Source organism: Phoca vitulina, unplaced genomic scaffold (assembly GCF_004348235.1).
Source record: "Phoca vitulina isolate PV1807 unplaced genomic scaffold, GSC_HSeal_1.0 scaffold34, whole genome shotgun sequence".
Lineage (NCBI taxonomy): Eukaryota > Metazoa > Chordata > Mammalia > Carnivora > Phocidae > Phoca > Phoca vitulina.
The window spans coordinates 4,245,097-4,270,549 of record NW_022589737.1 but is presented as its reverse complement, the minus strand read 5'-3'; the positions used below and the strand labels follow the sequence as shown (position 1 = coordinate 4,270,549).

At 50.0% G+C, this 25,453-nt stretch overlaps 1 protein-coding gene across 4 annotated transcripts in view; it reads right to left on the bottom strand.

The window, feature by feature from the left end:
- FLI1 (Fli-1 proto-oncogene, ETS transcription factor) overlaps positions 1-20,902 on the bottom strand; it is a 124,014-nt gene extending 103,112 nt beyond the window's left edge. For 2 of the 4 annotated variants that reach the window (XM_032426440.1, XM_032426437.1), the window contains exons 1-2: positions 20,789-20,902; positions 19,453-19,560 (exon numbers count right to left, since the gene is read on the bottom strand). In XM_032426440.1, coding sequence (XP_032282331.1) covers positions 19,453-19,518 — 66 coding nt within the window. In that variant the 5' untranslated portion in view covers positions 19,519-19,560; positions 20,789-20,902. Of the gene's footprint in view, positions 1-12,028; positions 12,352-19,452; positions 19,561-20,788 lie in introns of those variants that run through there. The other 2 variants (XM_032426438.1, XM_032426439.1) reach the window with 2 other exon arrangements.
- Between the last annotated feature and the right edge of the window lie 4,551 nt (positions 20,903-25,453).

Below are 25,453 nucleotides of genomic sequence, written 5' to 3'. Positions count from 1 at the left end.
GGGCAGGTTTCTAGAGTTAGAACTTCAAACACAGCTAGAATGAAATTTCGAAAGAAGAGGGTTTCTTTGCTGGCCTGTGGGGTTGAGTTAGGTTATCAAAAGAGTAAACCCTCAATACAGAGGCATTCCATGTAACTCTTGAAGGTGTGCCTGTGTGTATGGGGTTGGGGGGTGCTCATGTGGTGTTAGTGAGGAGAATGGGCTCGATTTCCCCCCTTTGAATGAAATCCAACTACAACTAGGATGAGTTCAAGTGGCTCGTTGACCCCTGATAATTGCACATGGGGTCCATCGTGCTACTGTGCAGCATGTTGTGGAAAACTGCAAAGGCAGGTCCTCGGCCCTATGCACTGAGAGTGAACATTTTTTAAATAATAGCTTCTTCGGTGCTAAATTATGTTTGGTCCCAAGTATCCTTGGAGCTCTGGTTTTCTTTGTTCTGCCAAAGGAAAAAGGAAATAAATCAGGAAGCTGGGCCAGTCCACAGGAAGTCTCACTCGGGCTGATAAAGGAACCGATGTGAGCTAGCTGTGGATGCAGTTATAAGTCAATCAGCCTTGAAATAACAAGAAAGACTATTCAGGAGAAACTGGAGCTCCAGCTAGCCTTTCTTGATGGCTTCCTTTTAACCTTACAAAACGTTCCCTTCTTTGTGTTTTGTATAAGCCCCCAATCTGGGTTTGTGTGTTTTTTAAGCGTGTGTGTGTGTGTGTGTATGAGTGAAAGAGCATGAGAAGGAAAGGAAGAGTTAGAACAAGAGAGAAAAGGGGGGTAAAGGAGGAAGCACGTCAAGGCAAAGAATACGCTATTCTCTATGGAGCTACGACACTCTGTCTTTTTATCATCTCGTTAGCTTATGAAAGTAAAACAGAACCTGTTGGTTTCATGCTCGCTTTTGCCTACTGTCCACTACACCTGCTGGCAAAGTCAGGCAGGGACTCTTACCTGGGGAAAATACGGGGCTTAGGCCTTCTTGAGTAAAGGGTGGTAGAGAATTGAGATGCACCGCGAATCTGACCGGTACAGGCTAAGGGTGGGGTCACTTAGACTAATGGACACGACAAACAACGAAACCTACGTGGTAGATGGGTTCCACTTGGAGCCTAAACTTCATGGATGTATGTGTCAATCCGGCAAACTATCACTGTGGCTAAGCTCTATGAGCTTTGTAGGCAAACAGGATTAGGTTCAAATCATTGCTTTTCCACTTTCTACCTTTTATGACCCTGGGTAAGTGACTCCACCTCTCCAAAACGGAAGCGATACATACATCATAGGGTCGGTACAAGGATCAAAGGTGGGTATGTCTGTAAAGGTTAACACAGATATTGGCACAAAATAAGAGCTAGAAAAATAGCTTTTTTTCCTTCTGATGACTCTGATTGTTCCTCCTTCCTCTTCACGCTCTTCCTCCTCAGATGGAAGGCGAGTGAGTCTCTTGCTCTTAAGTAAGAAGTAGGGAAAGACAGGCCTTAGCTAGGGCCATTGGGGTTCATGTAAAATAGTGGGTGATACAGTTTCAAACTGAATTGGGGCCTTTTTGGGGTTGACTGTGTTTTTGCCCATAGCATAGCACCACTTCCTGTTTTAAGAAGAAGAAAAAAAGCCTTCCAGAAAACTCATTAAGAGGCTCAAAATTCTTCTTGGACATCAAATAAGTCCTCAAAATATCGTTTTTTTAAGAGTTAAGTGTAAATGAATCAAAACCAGACGAATTCAATTTCCCTTCAATTAAACAGGATTTTTTAAAAGTCCAGGGGAAAGGCGCTTGGGGCCAAATGTGTTTTGGGTTTTAAATGAGACCAACTTTTGGAAAAGAGTGTAAGACCCCATAGCAGAATCAGGCCCTATTCTTAGTTTGCATTAATGCAAAGGGATTAGCACAGCTCCAGTGTCACTTGGTAATAAAAACAACCAGCTCACAGAAAGTCACAAAGCACCTCCTAAGAGCCCCAGGCTTCAACTGGCCTCAAAGATCACTCTAGAATTCAGCCCCAAGATTGTGGGGAAGAGCCACATGGGCCCAGATAGAATGTCTATGAAAGGCTTAGTCATCCGTGCCCCCAAATAAGAAATGTCTTTAAAGACTGCCAGCGATCAGAGTTTTATGAGCATGGAAGCTGAAAGGAAAATTTGAAATTATGCCCTTACTGTATACACCAGAAGACATTTAGCATGAGAAATTTTACATGAATTCTGAAGGACTGAAGTGACTTGCCCTAAGACCCCATTGCTCATTTACGGCAGAGCTGGGGCTGGAATTCAGGTCTCTGGATCCTAGGCTGGACAATTTTTCTCTGTATTTATTACAGAGTGGGACCCAAAAGTGTCTGAGATCAGCACATTTGGGTTAGAATGTTGGTGCTCAGGCCATTTTTTACAAATCTGTTTCTAAAATCCTTCTTTATTTTTCATGTCCACTTTTTTTAAATTTATAAAAGTAATATATACTAGTGATTAAAAAAAAATCAAAGACTACCTAAGTTTATAGTGTGAAAAATAAAAGTCTATTTCTCTCTGCCCAGAGGCAACCACTGTTAATAGCCTCTTGTATATTCTTCTAGAAATTGTCAATGCCTAACCATGCATATGTGTGCATTTTCAATTTTTTTTTTTTTTTTTACAAAAATGGGACCACACATTTTGTAACTTGCTTTTTTCCATGTGACAATATACCCCAGGGAACTTTCTTTTTTTTTTTTTTTTAAGATTTTATTTATTTATTTGATAGAGAATGAGAGACAGAGAGCATGAGAGGGAGGAGGGTCAGAGGGAGAAGCAGACTCCCTGCCGAGCAGGGAACCCGATGCGGGACTCGATCCCGGGACTCCAGGATCATGACCTGAGCCGAAGGCAGTTGCTTAACCAACTGAGCCACCCAGGCGCCCCCCCAGAGAACTTTCTAAATCAATGTGTATAGACAATTGATTTTATTCCACAGAATAGTTGCATGGTATTTTCTTATAAGCATCATCCATAATGTATTTAACAAGTCCCCTGTTGATGGATGTTTAGATTCTTTCCAGTTTTTGCCATTACGATGGTACAATAAACATCGTGTGCATACATATTTCATATGTGACTGACCATGTCTGTAAGCTAAATTTTTAGAAATTGGACTTGTTATCGAATTTCTGTGAATATTTAACATCTCAATCGATGTTTCCAATTGATGTGTCCTCCAGAATGACTGTCCCAAGCTAGACTCCCACCCATAAGGTAAGGCAGTGACATTTCTGCTTACTCTAACATGAGGCATTATTAAGCCATTTTAATCTTTGTTATACTGCACTCATAGGTGATAAATGTTGGAATTTCATGATTTTCATTTGAATATCATTAGGCACATGCTTGAAATTCTTTTCATATGTCTATTGGCCATTTGTATTTCTTTTTCTAGCATTGCCTATCATAGCATTTTTGCCTACTTTTCTGCTAACTGTTCTACCTTTTTCTTATTAACTTGTAAGAAACCTAGTATCCTGGGACATTTGCTTTTTGTTTTAATCCCTAGAAATATTCTTCCTCAGTTTCTCTTTTATCTTTGCACTTGATTTATGGTATTTTTCTCTGTGTTAAAATATATGTAGAGGACCTACAGCTGAGAAAGGGAGAATAAGAAGTCCTTTCCTTGGCCGAAGCCCTGGTTTTCCAAAAATGTCCATACAACAGACTAGTATCACCAAGAGTGAAGGGGCGATGGAAATTATAAGCTGGATGTTATCCTTGGGAAAAATGTTCCTACATTTCTTTATAGTAAAAAGCCACAAATAAAGATTCGCCCAATGAGTATTGCTGCTTTTGGAATCTCCAATAGTCAGAGCTTAAAATCCAAAAGCAGAGAAAGCTTTATTCTCTAGAAGTTCGGAAGAAATACTATAGGCATCTTGTTCTTGTTCACGTACATGGAGTTCTCTTGAGAACTGTGCCTGGCTGTATCATTCAATTTGGGGTTGAATGAATAAATGAATGAGTATGAATTAAGTGATGAATGCCTAAAGGCAAAATGACTCTTCAGGCATAAGAATTTAGATTTAATGTTAAGAAAGAAAAAAAGAAGAAGAAGAATGTAGCAGGAGGGGAAGAATGAAGGGGGGGAAATCGGAGGGGGAGAAGAACCATGAGAGACGATGGACTCTGAAAAACAAACTGAGGGTTCTAGAGGGGAGGGGGGTGGGAGGATGGGTTAGCCTGGTGATGGGTATTGAGGAGGGCACGTTCTGCATGGAGCACTGGGTGTTATGCACAAACAATGAATCATGGAACACTATATCTAAAACTAATGATGTAATGTATGGGGGTTAACATAACAATAAAAAAATTAAAAAAAAAGAAAGAAAAAAAAAAAGAATTTAGATTTAACTCTATGCATTTACCCAGATGGTAACAGCATTAACTTAAAGACAACTCGAAAGCTGAGTAATTTTATAATAATAACTGTTGTCACATTTCTGCTACATGAACAATAGTACAAAATTGTTCATTCTCAGACCCCTTCACACCTAAAATCAATGAATACCCATATATCCAGACCCAACAACTCTGCTACTGGAATGTTAGATTCCAGGAGACGGTGAAACCCACACGTGTCTAGAAACGCAGGGTTAGAGCTCCCATGGCACCTGTAATTCTGGCCTCCTGCATGTGTGCACTGCGATGTGACGTAGGTCTTGCATTACCTTGGACACATAGCACTGTCTGACTAAATGGGCCCTGCTCTTGCGAAAACATTTCAGTTTTCAAGTCTACATTCTCTAGGAGGTAACTTGAAAAATGTACATGTTCTGGGATTTTGATCATGAACTAAATGGCAGGTACCTTGTTTCCCAAAGATGGGAACTATCTTAAATATGTTGGCATTCTGGTTCATTTTTGTAGGTATAAGTGACTCGGAAGCTGCCATAAAGTGGGACTGAGTGATCTGGAAATGCATCTGAACACTTAATCTCTGATCCTGTTTGGAATGATGGTGATAACTGAGTTTGTGGTGTGCTTGGGTGAAATTTCAGCAGGAGGTGAAATTTCAGCAAGAGGTGATGGGCACACCCGAACTACGACAGTCTATCAGGCCTGTTTGACTTTCTATCGAAATTTGATTTGAGTCTCAGGGAAACAACCTTTCCTTTTGTCTCTTCTCAATTACTATCTGCTGACTCATTCTCAAAAGGAACTAAAGTTGTACCCCAGGATAGACTGCCCAATTGAAAAGATGGCTTGTGGTGTAACCTCTAGAACACAGAGACAGAGGACACATTAAAATGAGTGAAGGGAAAAATCACATTTTTATGAGCTCTGGTGAAATAGAGTCTCTCCTCCTTCCCCTGACTCCATATTTAATAAACAGGTGTCTTTAAAGACAGCTGAGAGCATGGTCTGGTTGCCTGGCCTATCAGTGGCAGTCGAATCCTGTCGACTATTCACTTCCTGTGGACTCTGACAAATGATGGAGTCGCTCCTTTCTCGATTTCCTGAGGAGTTGGGTGTGGACAAGAAGGGTGCCGTTCCTGAGAGATTTGTACAGCTGTGTTGGTCATCCTTCTCTTCAAAAGTTTGTGATTCCTCCTTTCTAGACCTCAATTCTTTGTTATGGTATTGAAGGTCCTCCAGAATCCAATTCCATCCAATCTTTCCACTCCTACCTTTTCCTTCATATGCATCCCTCCACCCGCCACCTCACCAAAGTATTCTGATTTCTGAGAAAGCCCCTGAACCTGATGTGCAAGTCCTGCCCATCCTTCATAGCCAAGGTCCAGGTCACACCTATGCCAAGAGGCTGTGTGTATAGAAAAAGCAAGTATTCTGGAATCAGAAACCCCGGGCTCGAAACCCAACTCTGTCATCGATTAGCTGTCATCTTAGATAACTTACCCAACCTCCCTGAACTTTTCTCTCATCCAAAATGGAGGGACAGATGAGATGGTATTATCTCCCACGGGGCTGTTGTGAGGATTAATGATGAGGGTTTATGCAAAAGTGCTTTGTAAATAGAAGGGACCATATAAATAACTATTGGTGTTAGGTCTTTCTGTGTCTCTCCAGTTGAAATTGCTCTTTCCTTCGTTGTGGCTAGCGGAACACTTAGTGCATTCAGCAGTGCACACGCCCGGCTTATCCTCCTGCTCTGGCTCTAGAACAGCAGTTCTTACACCACTGGCATTTCTCTTGACCCTGCATTACAGTCATGCAAAAGACCTTACTGATTTACAAGGTTGCTGACTTGCGTTAATATGGCTGGCACCCGTTTATGATGCCAAAGAGGCTAAGGTTGTAGATCCCCATAGAGCCAACCAGCTTCACACAGAATAGGGACTGTCTAATCCTGTCAGACTTCCACGATATCGGCGCTCAGGGTGACAATATGGGGATAAGCAAAACCCCACCCATTGCCTCTGGCAAACACGTCAGAGTACATAGGCTACCGCTGTTGGGTCTAGGAGGTGAGTAGAAGAATCAGAGTGACATCACTTAGTAGTACCATCCCACTGATGAACTGATTCATGAATGGGATGAGCACTATAGATATAAATCATGAAAGCGACAGAAAATGAAGCAGAGTATAGTCTTCTGCAAGGAAAATACACCTGCACAGATCTGAGGTTACTAGAAAAGCTGTTATTCTGTCTGATGATTTTGTGAGATTGTGAGTGTGTGTGTGTGTACATAGTGACCAGTGTCCTTTAGCCTTCTCAATTTGTCACAAAACAACAAGCCAAAGATAGAAAGACTGTTTTAACTACAGGCCAAAAAAAAGAAAGTCATGTTATTTAAAACAAAACAAAACAAAAACATTATTCTAGACCTACATAATGTAGCTAATTGTCTAAAATGAATGAAAATAGTAGATTTTCAAATTCTCACCCTAGACAATTGGTCCCTAATCTGAAAACCTGTCTATCAAGCTTCAGATAGAATAAGACTTCTTTCAGAGACGAATAGGATGGCCTGAGTATTGACTTAACAATTTGAGGATATTTTTGAAGTTGGAGGTAAGATAAAGGCCTCAGTCCATTAGAAATCCTGCCTGGTGATTCATCATCATAAAATTTTTCCTAATTTTTTTTTTTTTGCTGGGACAACTCAATACTAGCATTAGACTAATGTTACAGTTCTAGAAAATAGACTTGGTTTAAATCAATCACTTTTAAAAACCAAATGCCAAGTTAACTGGTTAACTCCAAACAGAAGCAGACATTGAAATCTGAAATCTTATTTAATGCAGTTGTTATTTAAGACCTACTTACTACACAGTCTGAAAGATGGGTCTATAAGTTATATTATAATGCACTGAATATATTTTGCTTAAATCGTCAAATATTCAATTATTAAAGGAACTGAAATAGGAATTCAGCCCACCTTCCCCCAGTCTGTGGAGAGACCTATTGGCTATTTAAGCAAAATCCTGTATTTTCTTGTTGTCTCCCGGTAACAGAGACCTTGTTTGTCTATAGGAAAAGTAGGATTTATTTTGGAAAACAGCCATGTAAAAATCCTATCTGAGAATTTGGAATTTTTTTTTAAGTATGGACATAATTCAGGATGGTAAGAATATATTTTTCATTAAATAACAGATATGTCTTTAGTTCAAAGTGCCAGATTCCTCATGGTTTTTCTTTTAAAGTCTTCTCTCTCTGTCTTTCTCTCTCTCTGCCTCTCTGTCACACACACACGATCTCCAGGATTCTATAATTCATGGTATTGTAACGAAAGCAAATGAAATCTTCACGGTATGGTGGAAAGAACACTAGCCTGAGGGTTAGGATCCCTGAATTCTCCTCTTGACTCTGTCAGTAGTTAGCTGTGTGATCTTAGGTCATTCATTAAATAACTGGGCCTCAGTTTCCCCACCCACAGAATGAGAATATTGAGTTCAATAATCTCGAAAGTTCTCAAATTGCAAACCTATAAACTTGACTTTGAATGGAAGGAGAAGTGGAAAGAAGATTTTTGTGGGATTTATTCACCAAGGAAACAGGATTCACCATTTGGTAACTAACTGAGGGAAGCAACTTTATGTGGTCATGGGGACAGAGAAACTGACAAAGTGCTGTTTTTCCTGGAGTTCTCATGATGCCAGGCCATAGGAGGGTTAAAAGGTGGTGTTGGTGAAGGGGGAGGCAATTCACTCTTCAAAGTCAAGGCAGCATCCTTTTTTGAGGACAGACATAGAGTCTTTGTTCCCAGTGTTCCTCACTCTGCTGGTTTCTACTCAGATACCATCCGGAAGTTTCCTGACTGGAAAGCACTGTCCTGTCTGCCATAACCTACCCTCCTGGCCTCGTCTGCCACACACACTCTCTACTGGCTTACAGAACCCAGCGGGGAGCTCCACCTACCTTTCGATTTTGTTCTCCCATCATTTAGGGGATTGAAGAGTGCTGCCATTTCCCAAGGCAAAGGATGAAGACTGATAGTATCTCTGCTCCATTGTGAGTTTATCTGAAGCATCCTCCCTGGTCATCGGGGCTGATAGAACCATATCACCTTTTATCCCATAACCTGCCTCCTTGCTCTTCAGGAGGTGCATCAGCCCTGGACACACAATTATTTACTTAGGTGTCTGCCCCCTCTACGAGAGTATACGTTCTAGCAGGGTTTTGATAACCTGCTTTATTCTCAACACAGAAAGCAGAGCCTTGGAACATAATAGGCACATAATCAATATTGGTTGAATTAATAAAACATGTATTATGGGACATCCAGACCTGTGATCTAATGTTCTGACCAATCGATCCCCACAAGCCCCTATCCCCAAGGAGAAATTCAACGAATGTGCATTCCACTAAGGTACCAGACTTTATTTAATCTTCACTGTGATTTCTGGCAAGGGGGTACTTTGGCCCCATTTTACAGATGAGAAAACTGACATTTAAGGAGCTGAAGGGCCTTGCTATAGGGCACACAGCAACTAAGTAGCAGCTGAGAATGAACTCAGGCTTTCTGACTTCGAGTCCCCTGTGCATTTCCCTGTTTCATTCACCACGTTTGCATCTTCTCTGATCGTTTCCCCGTCTTTAATGGTACCATGTGCATTGAATCAAGCTTTCATAGATGGAGTAACTAGATTCAATGGAAGACTGCCTAGAACTAAGATGCAGGTTTTGAAACCAGGTCATCTCTTAAGCAGCAACCAGGATCACATGACTTTCAACACTGATAATATCAACTGTGGGGAGCAGGGGTGGGGTAGTTGTTGTTTAATATCGCAGGTTAACTTGTCTGTGGCCAAAGAAGAGTGGAACGGCTCCTGAAAATTTTGGTATTCCCAGCGTGATGCTCAGAGCCTTCCCAGGAGACATTCTTGGAAAGGAGGAGAGAACATGACACAGAAGGACTTATAACAAGGGCAGCAAGATTAAGATTTTGAAATCAAAATGAGTTGTGCAAATTATGCACAGAATAAAAACCTTCTGCAAAGCAATCCAGACTTCCCTGGCATCCTGGACCAAATACCTCTGCAGTGTGGAGACCCACGTATTTTGAAATATAGACATGCCTTATATTGGAGGAAGAAACATGCAGGTGCATAAAAATCACATTCCAGAATTACTCAAAGATGATTTGTCAAGGTCACTCGAACTGGGAACACACATTCTAGATTTCTGTCTACAGACCTCAATCTGTATAGAACTAGATTTCGTGGACATGCAGGTACAGGTCCTTAGAAATTCATATAAGCATGATATTTTAGGAAGAGAAGATTGGAAAGATATGCTGTAGAGGTAATTTAGTCCCACTGTCTCATTTGTACAAAGATTTTGAAGTTCAGACAGGTTCAATGGACTGTGCATTCTCACATGGAGGCTAGAAATCCACTGGCCTCCCCTTGTCCACTGTGCCCTCCAAACACAGTGTTTGAACCCTTGCAGGAATAGGGTCTAGGAACCTCAAGATCCAAAGGTCACACAGGAACAGGAAATTGTGTGGCTTTCACACAATTTAAATACTGAAGTATACACTAACAACTCAATCCTTCAGCATTTTGGGGACTGCAGTCCCTTCTCAGGACTTGAGAAGCCACTACTCTCACTGTGGGTGGGTTTGCAGAACCAGGTCACCTGGATGAGAGACAAAGGTGCTCCTGAGGAGGGTTTGGAGGGACTCAGAGGCTCCCACCACCCACCTGAAAAAGAAGACCTTCACTTCCATCCTTAGCGTGAAGGACCAGGGGCCTCACCTAAGCCTGTTCTCACTGCCTGCCATGCCAATCCTTGTGTGTGTCTCTAAAGAGGTTAGCACATCCTGGGTACACAGACCACAGCTTCCTCCATTTGCTCAGGGCCTTAGAGGTCTGAGCATCATGGAGATATTGCTTCACTTCTCCTTAGGGTGTCCACATCAAGACCCCGGAGCCATCTTACCACCCTTCCGGATCAGAGGGACTGCCTCTGGGTAAGTGGTAAGTGTCCTAATGAGGGGGAGTTTTCTAGAGTTGAGCATCCTTTTTACCAAACCAGGGATACACAAACACTTGCAGGCACACACCAGCGTGAAGAGAAACAAGCATAAATGACCGGTGGCCACCTCCACCCTCGCCATAGGAACACTCCTCACCCCCACACACTTTAAACTGGGCGAACCCAGACTCGCACTGGCTCCCCTTAACTCAGTACAATCAGTTATCTCATCTCCAGATTTTCAAGTTCCTTCTGTTGGTGCCTTTTACCTCAGTCAGCATGTTTCAAACTTTCAGAAAAAAACCTTAGAAAATAAAAACCACTACTCCACCCAAATGATAAAAATCTCTTAAATTCTCCAAGCACAACATCTTCCTCTCCTCTTAACTCGGCCCTGAGCGAGGAGTTGATTCCTTTGGGTTCTGGGGAATGGCGGGTTCTGCCACTCCCCACCTCACCAGCCTAATAGTTTTTCCAGACTGACTCCTGCTTGATGTTGCGGGACAGCCTGGAAGCCGACCCCAGGTCCCATTCATTCCTCTCGGTCCTCTAAGGTCAGCCACTTTAGGGGGTGCCCCTCCTCTCGGCTCCCGGCCCCACTTCCCGCTTCCAGAAGGAGAAGGCAATCAACACTCCTGAAGTCTAACACGAAACCCAGACCCTCATCCATCCCTCTGGGCTGCATTTTGCAACTTAGAGCCTGGCGTGAGGTGTGGGGTGAGGGCGGGGTGGGGGGGGTGGATTTGGCAGGGCGGTCGCCGGGGCCGTCGGCTCAGACCCGGCCACCGCAGGAGAAGCGGCTCTGCAGGGCGCGGGACCCTCTTGGGGAGGACTGTGGTGCCCTTGCGCTGGAGCCGGCGCACGCCTGGGCGCGGAGAGCCGGGGCCGGGCGCGGGGCAGCGGCGCCGACCGAGGCTGCAGAGAGGTCCCCTGCCCGCGGAGCGCAGAGGCCGGCCCGTCAGTCCCGGGAAGCCGGCCGCTCTGGAGCGCCGAGAGCTCAGCAACACAAGTACCCAGAGGAAGGGAAACCAGCCCGCGCTGACATGTAAACAGGGACTTCCATCCGAGGAGCCCGCTCAGACAGACCCCCAAGCACACTTATTTGCACCCCGAGCCTCCTGCAACCCATCCATTTGCCTGCCCCAGGGCCCTCCAGGCCGGGGGACCCGAGCGGGTGGCGGCTGCCGCTCCCTCCCCCGTCGCCTTCGGCCTCGGGTAAGAGGAAGCCGGCCGCCAGGCGAGTGCCCAGCGCCGGGGCCAAGGCGCCCAGCTTGCCGGGTGGGAGTGGTGGACCCGGAGGTGTCCGGCCCCAGGCTTGGATCCGCGCCCGAGGTCCCTAGGTTTCCCGCGGACCCCCGCCCGCAGCCCGGCCCGCAGCGCGTAGGTGGGGGGCCGGACGCGGCTTTGCGACAAGGGGTGCGGGGGAGATCGCTGTCTGTGGTGAGCCCGGAGGGTCGCCCCCGCGAGTGAGAGTGGCCACCCGAGCGCGGGAGGAGACGGCGCGAAGCCAGGGCACGGAAGGAAGGGAGAGTGGCCACGTCTTCCGGGACCCCGGCGCCCCGCGCCAAGCCTGCCCGCTGCCTCGCCGCCCCGGCCGGCCCCGCCGCTCCCGCGCCCACTGCCCCATCGCTTACCTTAATAGTGCCGTCCATTTGGCCAAGTCTGCAGCCGAGCCCCCCAATATTCCACACATTGACCCGGTTACAGCCTGACCTCTCAGCCCCTTCGGATTAGCCCGGCGCGGCCTCCCTGGCGCCCTGGGCCCTCCCTGCGTGCCCCCCACGAGCGCCCTGCCCTCGCTCCCCTGTGCACGTTTGTTGTTGTAGCGGAGCGAAAAAGAGACAGTTAACCGGATGAAACTTTTTTTCAGCTAATTTTGGGAAGTGACTTCACTTTGCGAATCGGGGAGGAAGTCCTATCTCTCTCTCTCTCTCTCTCTCTGTCTCGCGCTCTCCTCTCCTCTCCCCTCTGCTCTCCCTCGTCTTCCCTCCCCCCACACCTCCTCTTCCTCCCCTCTGCTGGTCCTGCTTTTCGCATCACACACACTATATAAATATACCCGGAGATGCCCAGATACATTCATGCGCTGCGCACACAGGATACTTGCTCCTGGGAGATAAGAGCGAGCTGGGAACAATGCCGGGGTCCACGCCCGGCGCCCGCGCCCTGATTCCCGCAGTCTGCACCCCCACCCCCACCCCCTTCCCCAAAAGTCCAAAACCAAACGTCCTTCTGGCCTCCTTCCTTTTCCCGGGGCCTTTGGCCGAAGGTGGCCCTCCTGACTCATTCACTTTCCGTTTCTTCCCACAGATACGGTCATTAATGCTTTTTCCAGCCGGAGTCAAACTTATTGGGGGGGCGGGGGGGAGAGTTTACTCGGGCTGGGGATAACCTGGAGCCTACTGCCCGGGAAGATCGGGACGCAGACCGACGCAAACCAACCATTAAAAAAAATGCATCCAGTGGGAATTTTTCCACTCGGGCCCTGGGCTGCCGAGTGGCGGCAGACTCGGAGCGGTTCACCGGTCGACGCGGACTCGGGGCGGTTTCGGAAGGATCCCACCGTCGGGGGCGCGGACTAGGCTCCCAGCGCATTGTTAGCAGAAGGGCGCCCCCGGACAGCGCGCCTCGGCCCTCTGCTCCTGGAGAGCTCCCGGCGCCCTCCCGGGGCCGGGACCGGCGGCACCCTAGGCCACCTATCCGCGCCTTCTAGGGTCAGACCCCTCGCACTTTACCTGGACCGGATGGCCCAAGTCCCGGCGCTCGGCCAGAGCCGCCTATGCAGTGCTACTCCGAGCGCCGAGAAACCTACACTACCGCAGGACCTTCCCTCCACGCTGGTCCGCAGGTCTCCAGAGCGCAGCACGCAAGATCGCCGCACAGACTCAGACTTCCCCCCGGGTGAGCCCCCGGGGTCAGTGCTCGGGACCACCATCCCCACCCGGCCAGGAGGCCAGCCGGCCCTCGGCCCGCCTTGTCGGTCCCCGCCAGCCGGAGACCTACCCCCGTCCCCCCGCAGTGCCGCCGAACGCTCCAGTTGGGGCAGCCTCAGGAGTCCAGGCGCAGCGAGGGGACCCCCACCCCACCCCCCGGGCGCTCTCGGCCTGACTCCCTTCTCCCCAACCTCCAAAACAGGTTACCTTTTCCACGCTCTCCAGACCACGCTTTGGACTTTTTCACTTTTATTTAAGAGTCCACCCGGGGAAGGAGGAAAAAAAAAATCCAGAGGAGATCCGAGTCAATTGGAAAGAAAAAAAAAAAAAAAATTCAAAAGGGTGTCCACAGCGGCGAAAAAGGTGACTTATCAATTCTTTATTTCTTCTGGAGCAATTGAGCCAGAAAGCTAGCTCGCCTCCCTCCCTCCCTCCTCCCACCCCCCTCTCGAAATTAGTCTCATCAATTCAGCTCCAATTTTGGGTTCGAATACAGACGCGGGTCTGAACGTGACCAGACCTGGAGTGGCGGGTGCAGCCTGCCAGCAATTGAGACTCGGTGTGCTTATGGGGGAGTGGGGTGGGGGTGGGGTGGGGGGTGGGATGGGGGCCGGGCCGACCCCCCCCACCTCCTGTCTGCTTCTCAATCCAGGGGTCTGCTCCGGGGCTCCCCTGGGACCGCCACATCTGGTTACCGCTAGCGGGGTCAGTCCCCCCCCCCTTTGCCTGGGGCCACCAGTTCTGGAGTTCAATTAAAAGAAATCAGGCTTAACCCTTTCCTCCCCTCGGCCGGCCGCCTGCCCTCTCCCTCTTCCCTTCAGCTTTTCCACATGCTTTCCAGAGAGGAAAGAGGTTAAAGGGAAAGGAAGAATGAATTACATCCTTTCAAACCCCAAATTGTTTCCTTTTCAGCCCAGACTCTGCCGACCTTCAAACGACAACAGGGCTTTCAGGAGGGTGCGGGGAGACCGCTTCCCACCCAGACCTGGCCAGAAACCCGGCACCCCAGCCACACTGCCCCTCTTTCAGGCAGAAGGGATTTCAACTCCACCACCGGGAGGCCCCCTTCCTGGTCCTGGGCAAGCACTGAGGTTGTTAATGGCCACCCCACACCAGCCAGACGCTCCCCCTTCCTTCCACACTCCTCCTAGTGCTGGAGAAGGCATCTCCATGGCAGAAATATTGGCTAGGTTTCTCTTCGCAACTCCTATGAGGCCTGGCCAAGAGCATATTCTTATCTTCACTGCACTGATCAGGACATTCACCCTCACACCCCTAGCACCCCCAACTCCTTTCAGCAGGAGCTTCCTCTCCCATTGAGAGTTGCTTAATGGGAAACTACATTAAAATGAGGACTTGCCCTCCTGTTTTAGCTGTGGAACTCAATAGCACTTTCTGTTTCTCCCGGGAAAACCAAAGCTACGGCTATTTCATAATTTTGAAGATGGGGGAGAGGGTGACATTGGCATAACTGTCACCCCTTTGTGACTCATTGACTAGCACTGAGGCCATGCCTTTTGCTATTTACCAGCCCCTCGGTGAGGAGCTCCTGTCCATTCACGAGGTCCTCCACCTAGAAAGAACCCCCCCCCCCAACTGGGAACAACAGCTCTCTGAGGGATTTGAGGCTCCCTTCACCCCATATTGACATGCTGGTGGGCAAGTTTGCCCCACTTATGTAACTCTGGGTTTGAAGCTCAACTCCTGCTGCTGCTTCTATTTTAAATCCCGAAGGGGGAAAAAGCCCTAACCAAACACAACAGTAAACAAGTCTGCCCTGTTTCATGTGGTTACCACCAGACATCTGGAAAGATGGTTTGATCCTGGCAGCTCACATTGTTTTCACGAGCAGCCAAAGAGAATATTTTGAATGTTTGCATTGAGACAAATTGATAGAGAGCCTGTGGTAAGGCCCGCTACAAATGAAAACTGTCTTTGAGTTGGGGAGGTGCAACCCCTCCCCTTCTCCCCACTCTCCCTCCCCTTTCTCTCTCCCTCTCCCTTCTCTTAGCTTAGCTGGGGACTGGTTACCCCAGCCCACACACTTGCACACACCCTCTTTCCTGGCTCACCAGACTGTCCTGCCTGTCTTTCCCAGACTGGGCAGGGCTGGTGCCCAGGAGCTGGTGCCTGCGACCATCAGCGCCCATTCCACCAGCCCCGACTGGCTTTCAAGTCGGGGAGCTCTCGCAGCCAAGGAAGCCCGGCCAGCTTTTAAAACAAAAGCTACCAATTGGGGGACCACAAAACAACTCATGACACATTTCTAAGCCTAGGGTCACGTACAGAAAGCATGCACATGGAGGGCGAATATTTAGGAAATATTTGGATTTCGAGCATTTTCGCTGGAACTTTGGTCGGACGACTTGCCTCGCACCGTCCGCACTTGACAGTATTTTCAAAGATGCGGAAGTCCTGCTTCCCCCCGGGAGGGGTGCGGCGGGGTGAAACGTGTCTTGGCTCGCTCAAAGTCAGCCCTTTTGACCCGGTCAAGACTTTCCAGACGCGACTTCCTGGGCTTCTTTGGTCCCAGCCCAGGTTGGGGGTGGGAGGACGCGACAATCGGAGCCGGGTCCCCGGGGTGCCTCCAGCCCCGGGGACTGCTCCGTCACTTGAAACCCCGAAAGATGCCAGGCCTGGCAGAGCGTCTCGGGCGGATCCTTTCCCCTCCGTCCTCCCTCCTCTCCCGCCCCTCGGGTCCAGCGCGGCCTCGGCTGGTATTCGAGCTGGCAACTGGGGGATGGGGGGGGGGGCGTGGGGGGAGAGGCGGGAGCGCGGGGGAGGGACGGGCGAGCGAGCGCCAAAACTCCAGACTGCACAACTGCAGCTTCAAGTGTCTGGCCCCTCGCTCGAGGCCATAATTAATTTGAGATTTATTTTTATTGGAGAACTCGAGTCTCGTCTGACCTTAGCCAAACAAGGCAGCTCGAGCCGCCCCTGGATGCGCTTGAATGCCGGGGAATATTTCTGCAGGAAGGCTCTGCAGGCGCGCCTGCTTTGAATTTGTTTCTCAGACTTCATCTACTCAGAGATTGAAGGAAGATTTAGAGCCTTTGCTCGCCCTGCCCGCTCCCCACGCTCGTTCTTGCCTTAGCGCCAAGCGGGTTCAAAACGCTACGTGGGAGGCCGCGGCGGCGGGAGGGCCGGGGGTCGGCTGGCCCGGCTGGGGGAGGGTCTCTGCGCCCCGAGCCCCAGGCGCTCCGGGCCGGGTCCCCAGACCACGCGGCGTCGACGAGGAAATCCTGAGGGAGTCCGAGAGCGCAGAGAGCGCAGGCTGACAAGAGGTAGAGACCAGCCAGGTGCCGGGACTCTCACCCAGCGGCGGCGCCTAGACGGGGGCCTGGGGCGGGGACGGGAGCATTTCAGCCTCTCCGATCTCCGTCAGCCCCAAACGGCATTTATTCTAAGTACAGACCTGCGTCCTTGAAACGCCGCTGCAGGACCTGCCGGCCAGATGCTGCCCCTGAGCCGTGTCGCTGTGAACATTCTGGGGCTATAAGCCTCCTTTGGTCTGGTGTGGGGGGGTGTCTCCTCCAGAATGCAGCATGGGCTGAACCAGCAGGCTAGGTGGTGAGGGAGCGGGAGCAAGGAGTCTGGAAGACTCGCAAAGAGGGAAAGTCGAGGACCCAGCCAGTCTCCGTGGGGTGGGCGAGGGGCTTTCCGGGTTGTGCTCCCCGCGCTGGGATTGACAAGGGATTTGCACAGTGCGGGGGCAGGATGAATCCCCATATCTGCAAGTGGAATATCCAGGTCGAAAGTCTCACTGAGGGACCTAGGGTTTGAATTCCCGCTCTGCATGGACCAGCTCTGTGGCCTCGAACAAGTTCCTTAACCTCTCTGTGCCTCAATCTGTACATTGGTGTTGTAATAGGACCTAACCCTCAAAGGGCTGTCGTAAACCTGAAATGAGTGTCTGGAACTTGCCTGACAGCACAATTTTGCCCCTATTATTTGTATTTTGGCCCCATCCCTTACAAGCTGTGTTACCTTAACCTCTCAATACCTCAGTTTCTCATCTGCAAAATAGCTTACCTCCTAGGGTCGTTATTAATATTGAGTTAGTACAAATGCAATATTTAGAACAGGGCCTGGCAAAGGTAAGGGCTACCTTAACGTTACCACCATTATTCACCTACTGCGATGTCATTGTCCTAAAGAGTCACCCCGTTCCCTCTCTCCCTTTCCCTTGCTCTTTCCAGCCTCAGACCCTCCCTCACCGCTCCCCTGCGGAAACTCCCAGAGCACTCTGTGGGTTCTCAGAACCCAGATCGCTGCCGGGTGGAGTGGGCACCCTTGGCTGCTGCGGCCCGGCTGGGCTCCAGGCTCCGGGCCTGGGCGCCTGGGCCCGTGCGGTGTTTGTCAACAGCCTCGGAGGTTCCTGACGCAGAATGGCAGGGGCTTGGCAGCGGGGAACTGTTTGTGCCCCTCTGGCAAATGGTCGATGTAGGGAGCCGGAGGAACAGACCCAAGATTGTCCCTGCTACGCAGACCTTTCGCCGCCATCAATGCACCCCTTTGTGCAACAATACAAACTTTGTGGCTGCTGAAAAATCCATTTTTTCCCCCTTGAAAAGAGCTCCTGCGGCGAGCGGCTCCTTTGGCTGCCCACAGCTCCTAGACTGCCGTCTCTCTCCCTGCTCCCCACTCCGGACCTCTCTGCTCTCCTGGGCCGGTTTGCTTTCTCTCTGACTCTCGGCCTGGGTCAGTCTCCTGGGCTCCAACTTGCCCCTCTGGGGTTCGTCATCCCGAGGTTTTGGGTCCGCGGGTGTGTGCAGACAGGGGTTGGGGTGGGGGTGGGGAGGGCTGTGGGTGGGAGAGAGACTGCCCCTCCCCACCCCGGGGCCACTTGCAGCCTTTGGGGCAGAGCTGGAAGTGAGAGCTCCCTTAGCGCGGAGTACTGGGAGTGGCGGGGTGGGAGGGGTCACGGCCTGCCTAACCTCTCCGGACACCCGGACGCCGCGAACCCCAGCGCGCTTTAGTCTCCCACTGCACGCTCCGCCACCTCCTGGGAGCCGTCTGTCCAGCCATCCATTGATTGATTGTCGATACATTGATTCACTTATTTTTCGTTCATTCATTACAGATTAAACACCTCTTACCCGCGCCAAGGCTCCAGGACCTGTCCTCCCCAAAGTGACTATAAAACTCCTTTTAGACCTCGGGAGGGGGTGGGGATGGGGGCCTTGCTACCCTGTCTCAACAAATTTCCCTTTAGAGAAATGGGACGAGGGCCGAACGCAAAAGTGGCGCTTCCTGAGAGTCGCACCCCATCGCGGTGGCCACGTGCCGGCAGACGGTCCCACACTTCGGTGGCATTCGCGGACGCAGGAGGGAGCTCGGCGCGGGCACGCAGGTGGGGGTGGGGGGCCCCCTCGGGGGCGGAGCTTCAGGGAGAAGGGGGCGGGGCAGGACCAGACCGGTGGGTTTGCAGAAGCGCGGTGGACCCCTCCTCCTCGGAACTAGGGAAGGCTCCGACAGTCCCGGCTCCCGGCTGCTACCCGGAAGGAGGGAGGTCGCGCCGGAGTCCCTACCCCGGGCACCCTCGGCCCCGCCCCGCCGGCGGATTTTCCTTTAAACGTGTAACCCAGATGTCCCGGCCTCGGTTTGTTTACATTCTTGGGAACTGTTGTGAGTGAAAAAAAAAAAAAAAACAACGTTCTATATGTTGTCAAATATAGCAATCTGCGCTTTGGACGGGCGGGTGGGGCCGAGGAAGGTGGGCTTGAGGACCGACGGGGTGTCGAACCGGTGGGAGAAGAGCGTCGCATTCACACACCCGCGCACACACGCCCACGGGCTCACATGCACACTCCCAAGTACACGCAGACCCTTAACTTGAAACCTGCTGAGCGCCCGCGGCGCGAGCGCAAGACCCACTGGGATCGGACACTGGCTCTCCGTTCCCTGCCCAGCCTTCACCAGGCTCACCCACTTCCAGTCTTCCAAACAGTACCGGCCCGAGAGCGTGCCTCCTCAATCAAGGGTTCCCGAGGGTCTGTGCCACCCTCATCTGGTTGGGAGCGCCCCGGGCTCCAGATCCACCCGCTGACCCGGGAAAGGGGATGGAGGGACCACAGGCCTGGGTGGCAGAGTGGCGGCGTGGGGAGGGGGTGGGGGGTCATTACCTGTTTAAAGACGCTGTCATGTCTTACCTTGACGTAAGACGATGTGTCTGGGACTGTCTGAAACATCCTCGGTTGGTGAGGAAGGGTCGGGAAGGCCCAAGAACCAATCTGGGTAGGAGAAACCTCAGTCACCGACAGTACCACACGGGTGAGACGGTGGGGGAGTGGGGTGGGGGTAGGTGATGACGGAGGAACGCAAAGGGAGAGGACGCGAGAGTTGGGAGGCTCGGATCCGCCTGGGCCAGCTAGGGAGGATCTGAATGGTTGGGTACTGGGCACCTGCCCTGCGCCTCTGCCTCCAGACCTCGGGCTACGAGATGGTGAAGGTTGAGAGCCAGCTGACGCCACTGGGTCTCTTTCCCACAGCCCCGTACCCCTCCCCTACCCACAATCGGAGACACCCATTTCCCCCGGGCCTGGGTGGCTTCACACCTGCGGACACCGGGGCGGGGCCGTCCGAGCCAGAAGAGAGAACGCTGCCGGGATAGAGGTAGGTCCCCCCACGGATGCAGCCCCAGACCCCAGGGAACAGATATTTACGGAGCTGCCTAGCTCGGGCCCTCAGGGCACAGATCTTCTGCCTGGCTCCCCTAGGACCCTAGGGCTCCTCCAGTGTCCAGCTGCCCCCCTCTTCCCTGTTACTGGCTTGGGGAGGAAGACTTGGGCAGAAGCTTCTGGAGGTCTAGGGAGGCCCTTTCCCCCAGCCCCTGCTTCTTAAAGAAAACAGTTTTACGGCAGAGTGACGCAGCCTTATTTCTAGAGGCAGAGGAGATGGTGTCTGAGTCTGAAAATGTGGGCTGGCGGGTGCAAAAACCACCCTAGAATGCCAGGTGCCTCTGCGTGAGTCTCTCCCTGCCTTGCCAAGTCCAGCGGCTGTCTCTTCCCTCTCCCCTTCCTTCTCTTAAACCATCTTTAACGTGGCAATGTGCAGCTTCTCCCGCAGCCAATGTGTTTCTGATAAAGCACTTTTTCTCTCCACTAACAAATTCCAGCTTTTTGGCTCCTGAAGCCACAACACACATACACGAGTTCAGGGACCAGGTATGTTCCTTTGGGCTCCTAGATTCCCATTCCCTGCCTCTATCCCGGGGTCCTTGCTGAGAGTGTCCCCCATTTTCTTTGAAAGTTGGAGTGAAATTTGCAAGGGAAGTGAGAGGGAGGGGGGGAAAGAGGAGAGAAAAGAAAGCTCCCTGGAGAGAATGAGAGAAAGAAAAAGTCCCAGAAAGCCTCCCATTTCTCTGCTGCAACTGGAGCACGTAGCCGTTGGCGAGAGAGGCACCACCACCACCACCACCCCCCGCATTCCCCCAGGGATCCCGCACACACGAACACTCACCTTAGACACCCTTTCCTGTTCAGCCAGCAGGAGCGGAACTCCAGCAACTCCAGGATGTTCAAGGTCTGAGTGCTAGTTCTCTGCGCCCCGAGTCCCCCGATCCTCGGTGCCCAATTAAATGTGCTGGCTGCCGGGAATCAAACTGTGCCTTTCTCTGCAGCGTATCCACCCAGCCAGCCTCAGTCCCTGCTTGAGCTGGGGGGGTGGGAGGGTGTAGAAACGACTCCTTGGTCTGTGCGCCCTGCAGCCCTGCAGCTTTCCTCCCTGATGCCTCTCTTCATCCCACTCCCCCTTCCCCTCTCTTTTCCCGTCTTTTAATTTGATTTCCGTTTTCTTATCAATATTTCAACTGCTGTCTGATGAATTGTTCTAATAGACAGCCACCCATCTGCCCCTCGCTGCTTTTCCAGAAACCTCACGGCGGTGCTAGGAAATGTCAAGGAACACTGGGAACCACACACATATCACAAATATAAAGCCAAGAGGAGACATTGAGACCCAGGCCTGCTTTTATGTGATTAGTTTTAAATGGTTGCTGTGCAAATAATTATTTCTCAGACTTAAACAATATGATGGAAATCCTCTAGGCTCTTTCAAGCCCTTAACTTCGGCTTACTTACAGGTGACTCTTCTCTTTATTTGGACCTCCCCTAGAATACTTCCTTTTCTGACCCACATTTTCCAGGCATCATCTATAAGAGCTAGGAGATTTGCAAATGTCAGAAGCAACCCTATTATTGAGTTCCAATTTTAAAACATTTAACAAGACCCTCACTCAGGAGTCGTTTCTGGGTCCTTGAGTTTGTGTTTTTTTAATAAAATTTTGGAATCTGGCTCATTTCTTCACTTCAAGACCTGGTCTTCAATGGGGCTCAGATTTCTGAGTCCCTGTCCACATTCACTGTTTTAGTTGCCCAATCCAGGGCCATTCTCCACAAAACAGCTGGGCCTTGCCATGCTGATGAGTTGCCTATGTGCTCCCTCCTGGGCGGGTGGTTTCCACACCCTTCCATGACTTTGCTTCTCTTGAGTCTCCAGTAACCAGGAGCTGCACACCAGGCTTCTGCCCAGAACACTTGGCAGGGACCAGAGTAGCTGAACTTGGGTGTGTGTGTGGGGGGGGGGGCAAAGTAGGGGGAAGCAGGGGGTGACAGGTAAGGGTAGAGAGTGTGTCAGTTTGTGAGAACAAAGCCATAGCTTTGTTACCTCTGAGAATTAGCCTCAGTTTCTCAAGCTTTCCCCTGTCCGTCGTTTCTTGGGTACCCAGACCCCTGACTGCTTTGGTTCTGGACACTGAGAAAATTAACTTGGTACCTGCTCCCTCTTCTCCGCCTCCCCACTCCCCACCCCTCAACTGGCTCTGGAAATTTCTGACCAAAAGCAATTGCTAGGATTCCATTTCTGGAGAAAGCACACTTATCACCCAGATCTCCCCACGTGGGGGGTATGAAGACTGGCGGCAGGGTTATTCATTATTTCCTTCTCAACAATATCCCGATTTTTCTCTCTGTCCCTCCCCCAAAGCTCAACATATTGAAACATTTTGCTGCTTAATAAGAGCAGCCGGGAGAGCTCTGGGGTGAAAGGCCAGCCTGGGACCGTGACTGGGGCTGCCTGGGCTTGGGGCCGAGGGCCAGGCTGCCCCCGCCCAGCACATTCCTGACCATTGCTTAGGAAAACAAGACAGGCTTGGGGAGGGGAGGGGACTGAAGTACGTTCGTGAGTGAGTTCCCCCAATATTTTTATTCCTGGGATACGGTGGAGAGGTCCTCTTCCTTCCCAAAGGGAACAAACACTATTCCGAACAACCACAAATAAAACAGAAGGTGCTACTCTGTCGGACGATACATCCACACAGGTGTCATGCTCTTTAAAGAGAGGTTCTTTTCAGGACAGCTGAGATTTGAAATTGTTTTCTTTTCACCCCCCTGTCTCCTTTCTTTTCTTGAAAGGGACTTCTAGGAGATCACTTGAGTACCTGCTTCAGATTTTAAACTCTCATCCTTATCTGTAGACCTATCTATCCAAGGTTGGCCTCCCTTCCTTAGATTGTCAGCTCCCTGAAGGCAGGTGTTGAGTTGTTTCTTTTTCTGGGGGAATCCCCGTGTCCACACTGAAATTGACAGTCAGAGAAGGGGGACAATTACTTAACTCTGGCTCTTCTTTCTGAACCATAAGAAGGGAATATAAAACAAACAAAACAAAACCATCACATTGTTATTAAGGGTAAACGGACAGGCACATTTCACCTGAGTGTCGTTAATTCATTTTCTGCTTTGCAGGGTTGGAGGAAGTCAGTGCTCATGTGTGGACTTCCTTTTTACATAAATGGTTTAACCAGGGATCAAGAGATCCTCCCTCTCCCCAGGCACCATGGGTGTGGTCTACTGATGGAGGTGTCCTCTGTTAGTTCTGTACCAAACTCTTCAGCGTTGTGTGTGTGTGTGCACGCGTGCATGTGTTTGTGCACACGCACGCATGGATGCCTCCTATTTCCTTCTCTTCCTGTAATTTTAAGAGCCAGAATGGGTATTTGTGCCGAGGATCATGCAAATAATAAAATCTTGGTGGTCCTGGAGAAACAGATGAGCTGAGAATGAAGTGAGGACTGATCTGGACTCCCTTTCAGCTAGGGTTTCTGAGCTGGACCTGTTTGCACACACGACGGGGTAGGGAGGCTTGTGGATGCCCACCCGGGGGGAGTGCCGGCAGCCCTAACCACCCTGTCTGGGAGCAGGGGTGGGGTGGGATTAGGACCCAGGCTATCTCATCCTCCAGGAGGATACAGCCAACTCCCTTTGTCACCTGGAGCCTTCAATTTGCCAGAAGAAAATTGCTGAAATTGGTAACAGCTGCCATAAGGAGGAGCCTAAGAAAGGAGAGAATGAAGGGAAAGGGGCAGGAAGACTCATTAAAGCCAGCTTATCCCTCTAACTGCTTCCAAAGGGAAAGGGGTGGGGGCTTTCTTGCTCCATGGTTATTGCTCCCTCACCAGCCCCTACCAGGCTGCTTCCTTGGGCCATTGATTTGCAATCCAGAGTCTGGTCATTAGCAAGTGACTCTGGTGTTGAGTTTAGGAGCTTGGGAGATTGGAATCCAAGAAACACCCCCAGTAGTTGGGGGGGGGGGTGCCACCTTGGGTTCTATGATTCTCAGCAAGACCATGAGGACTCAGCATCCTTATTTGGCTAATGAGAGAGCTACATCTAGATCACCATGAGATGCCTTCCAATTAGCATAAGCTACAATTCTGTGAGATTATTTAACCTGGGAAAGGATGTGAATCAAAGGCAAATTAATGTTCTAGGGTTAGAAACTTTGGGTTCCAGTTTTAGTTCTGCTTCTAATGGACAGTGTTATGAACTGAATTGTGTCCCTCTGAAATTCATATATTAAAGCCCTCACCACCAGTAATTCGGAATGTGAATGCATTTGGAGACAGGGACTGTAAAGAAGTCAATAAGGTAAAATGGGTGGGCCCTAATCCCATAGGACTGGTGTCCTTATAAGAACAGGAGATTAGTACACAGAAATGTGGGAGCACAGAAGGAAGACCATGTATAGGCACAATGAGAAGGCCACCCACTGCAAGCCAAGGAGAGAGGCCTCAGGAGAGGGCAAGCCTGCTGGGACCTTGACCTTGGATTTCTGATCTCTAGAACAATGAGAAAACAAATTTCTGTTGTTTAAGCCACTAATACTTTGGTATATATTATGGCAGCCCTAGCAAACTAATACAACCAGGGAATAGTATTTTGCCATGATTTGGTTTCTGCAAGCAAGTAAAAGAATTGACAATGTTGACAAACTTTACTCAACTTTTCTGGAACCCGCTATGATGATCAATATCTATTTATTGCACATCCACCATGTTTTTGGCCCTGGGTAGCCTTGTGTATAAAGCAGTGTTCTGGTCTTTGTGGTTCTTTCCACCCCAAATAAAGACTTAAACCACACTGAGTTTCAGTGTCCTCTACATTTTCTACTCCCTTTACTTTTAATGATGGGAAGGAAGGAAGTTGCTTCCTGCTCTTCTAACAAGCAATTTCAGATTTTAAAGGGTAGCCAACAAGATGTCATGCTCCTTATCTCTCATTATTTGTGTCCTCTTGTAGTCCTTGAAGGCTGCAAACCTAGACTGAGCTCCTGGAAATTACAAGGAGAGAAGAAGTGGGAAATCTGCTCAGGGAGATAAGTCCAGGAAATGGAGGCAGTGAGTAGAACAGGGTCCATGAGAAGAGCTGTCGGACTGGGGCACTTTGGATTCTGACGTGTGTGAGCGCGTTGGTCCTTTGATTCCCATCACATACCAACACACACACACACACACACACACACACACACACACACACCCATTCATGCGTATTCTCAGTGTAACAGAGGACCTTAGGACGGGGCAGCATGGGGTGAAAATAAGGAGCATTCAGAGCAAGGATGGAGAACTGCTGGACTGAGAGATCTGTGATCTGAACAGGTGCAAAAGAACGGGCCTCTCCTAGGCTAACAGATTCATCCCTCACCCCCGCCTACAGATCAAACATATATAAAGTTTCCAAGGATGGGGGTGCCTGGGTGGCTCAGTTGGTTATGTGTCCCACTCTCAATTTCAGCTCAGGCCATGATCTCAGGGTCCTGGGATTGAGCCCTGCACTTAGTGTGGAGTCT